This window comes from Taurulus bubalis (assembly GCF_910589615.1).
Source record: "Taurulus bubalis genome assembly, chromosome: 4".
Lineage (NCBI taxonomy): Eukaryota > Metazoa > Chordata > Actinopteri > Perciformes > Cottidae > Taurulus > Taurulus bubalis.
The window spans coordinates 33088003-33096384 of record NC_136592.1 but is presented as its reverse complement, the minus strand read 5'-3'; the positions used below and the strand labels follow the sequence as shown (position 1 = coordinate 33096384).

The 8382-nt window shown below is 43.0% G+C and overlaps 2 protein-coding genes across 3 annotated transcripts; one reads left to right on the top strand and one right to left on the bottom strand.

Annotated features, from left to right (window-relative positions):
* Positions 1-1128: 1128 nt before the first annotated feature.
* Positions 1129-3446, top strand: fam177a1 (family with sequence similarity 177 member A1). Of its 2 annotated transcripts, XM_079216410.1 has the most exons (5): positions 1129-1206; positions 1559-1735; positions 1826-1892; positions 2001-2098; positions 2275-3446. In XM_079216410.1, exons 1-5 carry the CDS (start codon positions 1138-1140, stop codon positions 2488-2490), a joined length of 627 nt encoding a protein of 208 aa, XP_079072536.1. In that variant the 5' UTR covers positions 1129-1137; the 3' UTR covers positions 2491-3446. The 2 variants fall into 2 exon arrangements, with proteins under 2 accessions (XP_079072536.1, XP_079072535.1); XM_079216409.1 differs by having other exon boundaries at positions 1826-2098.
* A 111-nt stretch (positions 3447-3557) lies between these two features.
* Positions 3558-7798, bottom strand: ppp2r3c (protein phosphatase 2, regulatory subunit B'', gamma). The gene is made up of 13 exons (XM_079217591.1): positions 7664-7798; positions 7453-7577; positions 7144-7248; positions 6425-6537; positions 5908-6005; positions 5612-5682; positions 5392-5524; positions 5223-5278; positions 4893-4968; positions 4675-4811; positions 4340-4477; positions 4197-4256; positions 3558-4099 (listed from the first exon to the last, which is right to left on the bottom strand). The coding sequence occupies exons 1-13, from the start codon at positions 7728-7730 to the stop codon at positions 3905-3907; spliced, it is 1374 nt and encodes a 457-aa protein (XP_079073717.1). The 5' UTR covers positions 7731-7798; the 3' UTR covers positions 3558-3904.
* Positions 7799-8382: the final 584 nt, after the last annotated feature.

Below are 8382 nucleotides of genomic sequence, written 5' to 3'. Positions count from 1 at the left end.
TCGACTGGACCAAAACACCACAACAGCGAGGATCCCTCTCGCTGCTTCGCGCGTCAAGCTACCCGCACACGAGACGTACAGTTTCCGCTCACGTCTTTCAAAATAAAGGTATGACGACAAACGGTTGCAGATTGGATGAAAAATACAAAAATCACCTAACAAAATGTTAGAACTCGTTGTGTTCGTTGACTTAGTTTGAGCAAATTGTTGTATCCCAGTAATAAAACAAACAACAGACATCCAGAGGCCAAGTGTCAGTGTAGTTACCATAGTTATTCTCCTCTTGTTTTTTAAGTTTGCCAGTTTACCGGATTTGCTGAATTGACCATAGGTCTCTTATTAGATCCTGGTTAAACTCTGATTATAAACATATAAAACTACACGCAGCCTACAAAAGAAAGTACAAAATATCATCAGCAAAATGTATATAAAGTACCAAAGCAAAACTACTCAACAAGCAGGCAAAATGGTCTCTGTCAGTGTTATACAATTATATAGTTTAATTTTCATGCCACAGCTGGTTCTACAATTCTAATGTATATACTGTTGGTTAATTTACTTACGTTCTGAAACTGCATCCAATTCGATATGCTCATTAAAGGCTTTTAAAACCTTGATCTGCAGAGTAACAAGAGAATATAGCTATAAATAAATGTAGTGGAATAAAAAGTAAAACTTGGAGTAGAAGTAACATACAATGAAAATGCTCAAAGAAGTACACGTAGAGTACAGCACGTTAGTTGTGTTGCCTTCTGTCACTGTTTATCATTTTGATAGTAATCTTTATTATTGCTAATTCATTTGTCTTGCTTCCACCTAAGATTCAAGATATTTTAATTCTCATATGCACAGATAACAGACAGTTACTCTGTACAATTAAACGTTTATTTTTGCTCGGTCCTACTAACACACATAATTACAATAAGCTTAAGAAGAGCATGTAAACTTTACGTCTTTTCTTTGTTTAAGTGTGCAGAACAGTTACTACCAAGTAGCGTGTACAGCAGGGCTGAATCGCATGCTGTCAAACAAACCGGGTTTAGCCCCAACAGCTTTTATTGTGAAGGAATTAGAACGGAAGTGGCGCCGGCGCAACCCAGACAACCGGATCGCGGTGAGGTGGAAGAAGTGACCGAGATGGCAGATTTGTCGTTGTACTTAACTAACGTCAACATTTCACTGGGTCAAACTATGGAAACTGACAAGGTTGGTCCGTACGAAACTACTTTCGACACTTTCCGTGTTTGTGAATGAAAAAATAAATACGTTTTAAATTATTAGCGAAGTACTTCCTTATCTTAGCTAAGAAGCTAACCAACAATAAACACAACTTAGCTAGCCTAACTACGCTAGTTAGCTAATTTGTCCCCACATTTGGGACGATTCACTTTAACGTTGATTCCCATACTGTGGTGTCGACTAACGTTAAGTTACAGATAATGTTAGTTAAATAACTTTGCTACGTAGTAACCTGTCTTATGTTTGTACATGTTTATGAGTGTATTACTAATAGTGATGGGGATGGCATCACATACAATATATTGCCTTGTTTTGACAGACTCCCACAGGGGCGACAGACTTTGGCAGGGTGGAAATGGGGGACTCTGCCGGGAATCAGGTGAGGGTTCCCCGCAGGACCATCTTCTTCGCAAGCGGTGAGACCATGGAGGAGTACAGCACCGATGAAGAGGACGTGGAGGAGCCCGTAAAGAGGGACGTCATTGCTGTCGATACGGTGGGTTCACTTATTTATTTTTTCACTTTTTGGGGTTGCTAAGTGGACGTGTGTGGTCTAATTGCCATGTTCTCTTTGTGTGTATTTCAGTCCAAACTGACCTGGGGTCCATACGTCTGGTTCCACATGTGGAGAATGGGCACCTCCACTATCTCAGGTAGCAAAGACCAACCGGCATCCAACTGGGTTCTGAAATGCCATGAGATTTTAGAGATGTTTTACTTGAAGATATCTTTATTGTGTGTGTGTGTGTTTGTTCCTGCAGTGTGTGACTACATGGGAGAGAGGCTGGCCTCTCTGTTCGGCATCACCTCTCCTAAATACCAATACGCCATCGATGAGTACTACCGCATAAAGAAAGAGGTAGGACACGTCCTTGAGTTCCGTGTGTCAATTTCCTATGCAAATGTGAGTAAAGTCATGCCGTTTGGAAAAAGCTGTTTGCACAGAGGCAGGAGCAAGAAACCAAGCATCAGCCGTCAAACAGTAATCTGTATTGGTATTGATTGGACCGTACGCTGGTGTCACCCCCCCTGTAGGAGGAGGAGGAAGAGGAGGAGAACCGTCTGTCCGAGACAGCAGAGCGTCGATTTGCGGAGCAGCGGCGAGGCGAGCAGGAGGATCCTCATCCCGCCACCGTGCAGCAGCCAGAGACGGCCGCAGCCTCCTTTGTCAACATCAGCTTCGATCTGGAACCTGAACCTCCCCTCAACGCCGTGGACGGCAACAGAGTCCCCTCTCCCCTCCCCTCCTGAGAAATGACACTCAGGAGACAAACATTCACACGTTGTAATTTACGTAGCAGTGTAGATTAATCGTTCTGTTTTTTATTTTATACAAATAAATCTTAGTTCACAGTGCAGGGGAACAAAAGTGAAAAGGGCTGCGGAAGTGACTGCACTAGCCTTATGTGTGAATGTGTTTATGACTGTTAATCCTGCTACTGTATGTCAGCAAAAGTCCATTGTTTTGCAAGTTCCGCCATTTAGATAAGCAGGGAATGATGTCATTGCTGCTTCAGCCTTCTGACAGTCACAAGAACTCTCTCAAGGCCACTGTGCCTTCGTGCTCTTTTGAGCAGTTATTACCTCGGAGGCCTGTTAATCTGAGAGCTCAATTCATAGGTTTGATGCTTGGTTCTGTAGATTAATTAGTAATTGCTTGGTTCCCTCCAGAGCATAAGATCTGCCTCCTAAAAGGTAGCGTTCTATAAAATATTAACAGGTAAGCATTATAGCCAAGTCATTGGACTTGTGTGACGCGTGTGTTTTCTTTCCATGTCTTTCTGTGGTCATTGTTAAATCTGCCATTGGAAATTAACCAAAAACGTTGTTATTGCCTTCGTGTGTCTGTGTGTTGAGGGTTCATTCTTAAAGTGTCCTTCTGGAAGCCTTTTCATATGAGTGTTTAGCTGCAGGCATAAAGCCGAGGCCGAGCCATCATAAGCTTCTTATTGATTATTTATATCCCCTGACATGGCTGTGTGGTGACAGCCCTCAGATCAGCGATGGTTAGCATGCCTCTTAAATGACCTGGCTCGAGAAGACGTTTGTTAATGAGTTTGTTCACAACATTTTGTGTCTCGTCAATGAAAGATGTTATTCATGCTTTTTATTTATGTGTAAAAAGGGCCAATATATATGCAAAAGTTATTTTAACAAACCTTTAATGAATATGTATATACATATTTATATTTCTGTGTTAATAAAACATTCATATGATGGCGTTTGTTTATTTTCATTATACATATAACATTACTTTTTTCAGTTATCCCATTGTGCATAAAGAAATCAACCCGTTAATTCCTAGAAAGTTCCCTAAATGGCAGTTTGATCATGAAGGTTTTTCTAATGATATTGTTCATTTACAACTTTAAATTACTTCATGAATGTCCCTCTCAACGCCACGAAATCTCAAAACAGAAGCTTTTAGATTTTTCACACACCCGTGTGAATGACAAACCAAACATTTGGGCATCGTTGGAAAAGGAAACATTTATTTAAAGGGGTCAATAGCAAAACAACATTCTTCTTTACAGGAAAATACGGAAAATAAACAACGCTGCTGCTCTCCTCCTTCCATCCCGCTCCTTCCTTTCCTCAAGGTTTTCCCGGGTGGACCTGAGGCAGCAGTAAGAGTTCAGTTCTGTGAAAAGCCCCAAAATCATCCTCAGCTGTCGTCGAGGTCAGCGGTGTTGCTGCCGTCGCTGTCGCTGGCCACCAGCACCTCTCGGTTCTCATAGGTCCAGAAGCCGTTGAGGTCAATCAGGATGCTGGTGACGGTATCGCCCTGGCAACTGTTCACCAGGTCCTGCAGGGTGATCTTGTAGGGATCTTTAGGCTTCACCATGTCAAAGATCTCATCCTGAGGACGAGGCAGTGATCGGAAATGGTCATCTTTCTTGTTGTGTTACCCCAAAATAAAGAATGTGTGTGTGTGTGTGTGTGTATACACAATATACCTTGACATCCTGGAAGGTGACCTGCTCCTGACCGTGGAGTTTCATCTGCTCCTGAATGGCCTGAAAGCAAACGACAGAACGATTACACACCGGCATGAGCTGGCAAGCTTGAAAAGAGGCTCTCGGAGCCGGGACTGATTTACCCTGAAGAAATAGTTGAGGGAGAAGACGTTGAGGTGTCCCTGGTTGTCCATGTCCAGAAGTTTGAAAATATACTGCAACGCTGCGGGCTCCTTCCTGTTCTCCAACGCCAACACAAAGTCCAGATAGGTCTTGTAGTCCTGAGATAGTAGTAGGAGGAGGAGAGAAACACAGGTACTAGACCCAGCACTCAGAAGTCCGCCAAGCTTTCATCTTAAATGAGGATTTTGGACCGACAACACCGCTTGACAACACAACAGCTGCGGAAAGTTGGAGGATGAATGTCGGAGAGCTCTGGAGCCGCATTGACCGCTGCGCAACCCGTATTTGATCGTACCATTTCTCCATCGTAGGTGAGGCACTCCTGAAACACTCGGTCCAGGAAGACCGAGGTGAGCGTCGCCGTGCCGTAGCGCGAGAGCTCCTCTTTGCTCAGCATGCCGTTGTGGTCCTTATCCAGGTTGAGGTACTGGCCTGCGGAGACACAAAGCATCCGGAGATAGGGGAAGCCACCATACATTGGATTTGGCATTCGATCAGAGGTGCTTTTCTCACCGTAGACCCGCAGAGCGGAGGGGGCGGAGAACCAGTTGGACTCCTGACTCTCTTTAGAAAGCTCCTCGTCCCGCAGCTAAGAGCCCAGAGGGAGGAGAAGCAAAAAAAGGACATCTTTCAAGTTGTGGGAGAGTTGCTCGACAATGAATCTGCCTCGTAAAGTCGGACAACTTCATAAGGTCAGAAGATTATTTTTTTAAACTACATTTATCTATATAACAGCTGCAAAATGTCCTATATTTGTTCCTTGTTATATTTCAAATGCCAGCTTGCAGTGTAGAAACCAAATAAATGTATAACATCCTATCAGTGATAGAGTAAAAAATCCACCTCCAACAAGTCGTCCAGAAAACTGCAGGCCAATATGTCCTGGATTTTAATCTTTCCTGAAGAACAAAAAAAACAGACACAAGCGTCCTCAGCCAATCAAAACCCCAAATTTCAGAGTTACATTTGACTTTAGAGATGGATTGTTTCCCCACGCGGGGTTCAGGCTCACCTGTCCGGAGCGGGTCGAGGAAGAAAAAGAACTTGCGAACAGCGGTGCAGACGTAGAAGGAGTAGAAGGACTTCTCCAGTCCGTCCAGCTGAGGCAGAGTGGGGATCAGCTCCAGGATGTAGTTCTCCAGATCCTACACAGAATAATGGCTTTTTAAAATGTCACTTCTAAAGGAAGCCATTATCCTTTAAAAGAGGAAAAACATGGTGGAGACGCTTACCGACTCTCTGAGGTGTCCCTGTCCTGCTACGTCATACAGACTCAGACCTATCCGGGTCTGATGCAGCCACACTAGATGTACACAGAACAGCAATGAGCAACACAAGACATTCACCAGTTTAGATCAACCCAGGTAGGAAAACTAAAACATCAAGGTAAATATCTTGAAAATTGGGTCAGGATGTTCTGCATCCTCGAGAAATCATTCATCCATTTTATCTTTGTAGACTTTTGCCCACTGATAAACATGTTTGTTTTTTAAAGTGACAAAGTAGACAATAAGATGGCGGCCCAGACCTTTCCTCATGACGTAGTTAAAGAACTGCATGATGGAGATCCGGCCGTACGGGTCGCTAAGGAGCAGCTTGGAGTACACTCTGGCTGTGAAGAATTTTCTGGAGGAAAGAGAGGAGGGAAGGGCCGAGGAATTATTACTTTAAATAACGTTACTCTGCTAGATCTGAAAGCCAGGTCTTCCTCCCTTTGACATCTGCTTTGAACACGTTTCCACCTCCAGATACAGAGTCCTCTCAGCTGGATTTGTACTTTTCCAGAACGTTCCCAGATTCAGTTGTTCTCTGCTTCACGCTTCAAAGACTCTCATTGACACATTAACCGCCCCGGTCCACTTCCTGGTTCAGAAGTTCATTTTGGTCGTCACAGTTCACTTTTATGGGATTTTGCTAAATATATAAAGTCATCCAAGCGAAGACACAATGACGCCAGACGGATATAAAGTCAACAAAGAGATAAACTAGACCGGCCCGATGGGGCTTCACCCAAACCCATTAAACCTCTACTTCCTGTTGCTTACTGGCACTTGGGCCCGGCCTTCTCCCCGACCTGCAGGTAGGCCTCGTAGCTGATCATGGCCTCCTCCCCGCTCACCGGGGGAACCTGGTGCTTGTCGAGCAGAAACCACAGATTCTACGGAAAAGACCAAGAGGAAGATTAAAAAGACAACAAAGCAGATTGTTGTTATTCATGCGGAACCAGTTGATTATACATTCTGACCAGTGGATCTCCATGACTATGACTTTTCCATGACTTTAAACCAGATTTCCATGACAAACATTTAGTGAAATCTGGGTGTAAACAGTAAAAAGTGAGTAAATGTAGTATTTAAACTAACAATGAGAACACAAAGCATACAGTAAACCTTAAATGACTCAAATGAATGAGACAATAGTTTGATTAAAAGAATAAACATTTATATAGATGCCTGCTTATATTTTAAGCGTCTTTCTTTTAAAAGCATATTCATTATTTCAAGCTCAGCGTAAATGAACGTCATGAACACATGAATATAACACATTTACATGACTTTTACTAAAATTTTGGGGATTTTATTTTTTTCAAGGACTTTTCCAGGCCTGGAAATAACCATTTTAAAACTCCATGACTTTTCCAGGTTTTCCATGACCGTAAGAGCCCTGCAGAAGGAAGTCAGTGTTGTGACTGACTCCTTTTAAGTGTGTGTGTGTGTGTGTGTGTGTGTGTGTGTGTGTGTGTGTGTGTGTGTGTGTGTGTTACCTGTAGTTCCTCATTATCCAGCAGTTCTCTGCTCTTCCTCTGGAGGAAGACGGCTCTGGATTCCTCTCTCAGTTTCTGCAGCAATACTTCATCCTCTGCTGGTAGCTGCAGAACAACAACAACATCATCATCATCATCATCATCATCATCATCACTAGGGCACATCTATGGTGCCCTGCAATAACATAGCTTGTCCAAACTAATTTTGAAGTTGTATTATTTGGGGGCAGAAATGAAACATGATCATTAAAGGAGGAGGAAGGAGCACTTTGGGTTTACATGTGTCACGTGACGTTATTGAAGCAATACCCTGTAGTAAAACCGAGGGATGTTCTTGTAGGACTTGTCCTTGTCTCCTCCTCCCTTCCACTCCGTGTAGTATTTGCTGAACAGCTCCGTTTCCTCGGCTTTCTTCTCCTCGTCGCTTCGGCCATCTGCACAGAGACTCGTTAGTGTTGACGAAGCTAAAGGAGCTGACGTCAGCCGGCACGAGACGTTACTTTACATGTTTGAGTCTCACCTTTTTTGGTGTTCGCCAACCTCCTTTTCAAAACATCCGCCCATTGAGGCGGCTGGTCTGTCGCCATGTTGTTTCTTCTCTAGAACGAAGCCCGTTGTTCGTCTGTTTCCATCGCAGTTTAAAACAGTGCAAAGCAGACTTGTGTACTAAAGTAGTCAAGCCTCCCAAAAATGGGTCGAAGTCAAGTTGCTGACTGAAGCAAGTATGTGGCTTCCGGTTTGGATTTCCTCTTTCAAAATAAAAGTATAATGATAATAGATTTGAAAAACGCAAAGCCGAGGCAGTAAAGTATAAGTACTTCAAAACAGTTTATATCCATTCAAATACAAATATTAATAGCAAAGCGAGCTATGCAATCATGACGATAAGCCTCAAGTCTATTTTTAAAAAAATAATTGGGATCAGACATAAACAGTTTATTAAATTGGGGTCGACATTTTTTTTTAAACTTCCTTAAAATATATATTTTTTCACTTTCAAGTGATTCAATTTACGTCGTCAATTTCAAACCAAATTGCGTATTCCGGTGTTTTACTGGTTGTCTTTACAAACTTGACAGTTCGCAAACGCAGCTGTCAAGCGTTGATGACGTCAGTTGTGCGACTCGAGTCGTGCCTCCTGCTCCCTCAGTTGTGTTTAGAAAGAAGTTGCAGCAAGAAAGAAGCTGCATTTGATTCGGGTATCTAAAGGAAGAGTGAGTCGCATTTAAAGAGTTAAAC

Excerpts from the sequence above, each read along its gene's own strand:
- ppp2r3c (XM_079217591.1), bottom strand. The coding sequence starts at position 7,730 with ATGGCGACAGACCAGCCGCCTCAATGGGCGGATGTTTTGAAAAGGAGG. Across the intron at positions 6,538-7,143 it reads TGGATAATGAGGAACTACAG|AATCTGTGGTTTCTGCTCGA; the intron begins GTAACACACACA and ends TCTTTTCCGTAG. Across the intron at positions 6,006-6,424 it reads AAGGCCGGGCCCAAGTGCCA|AAAATTCTTCACAGCCAGAG; the intron begins GTAAGCAACAGG and ends TCTTTCCTCCAG.
- fam177a1 (XM_079216409.1), top strand. The coding sequence starts at position 1,138 with ATGGCAGATTTGTCGTTGTACTTAACTAACGTCAACATTTCACTGGGT. Across the intron at positions 1,736-1,825 it reads ACGTCATTGCTGTCGATACG|TCCAAACTGACCTGGGGTCC; the intron begins GTGGGTTCACTT and ends TGTGTATTTCAG. Across the intron at positions 2,099-2,274 it reads ACTACCGCATAAAGAAAGAG|GAGGAGGAGGAAGAGGAGGA; the intron begins GTAGGACACGTC and ends CCCCCCCTGTAG.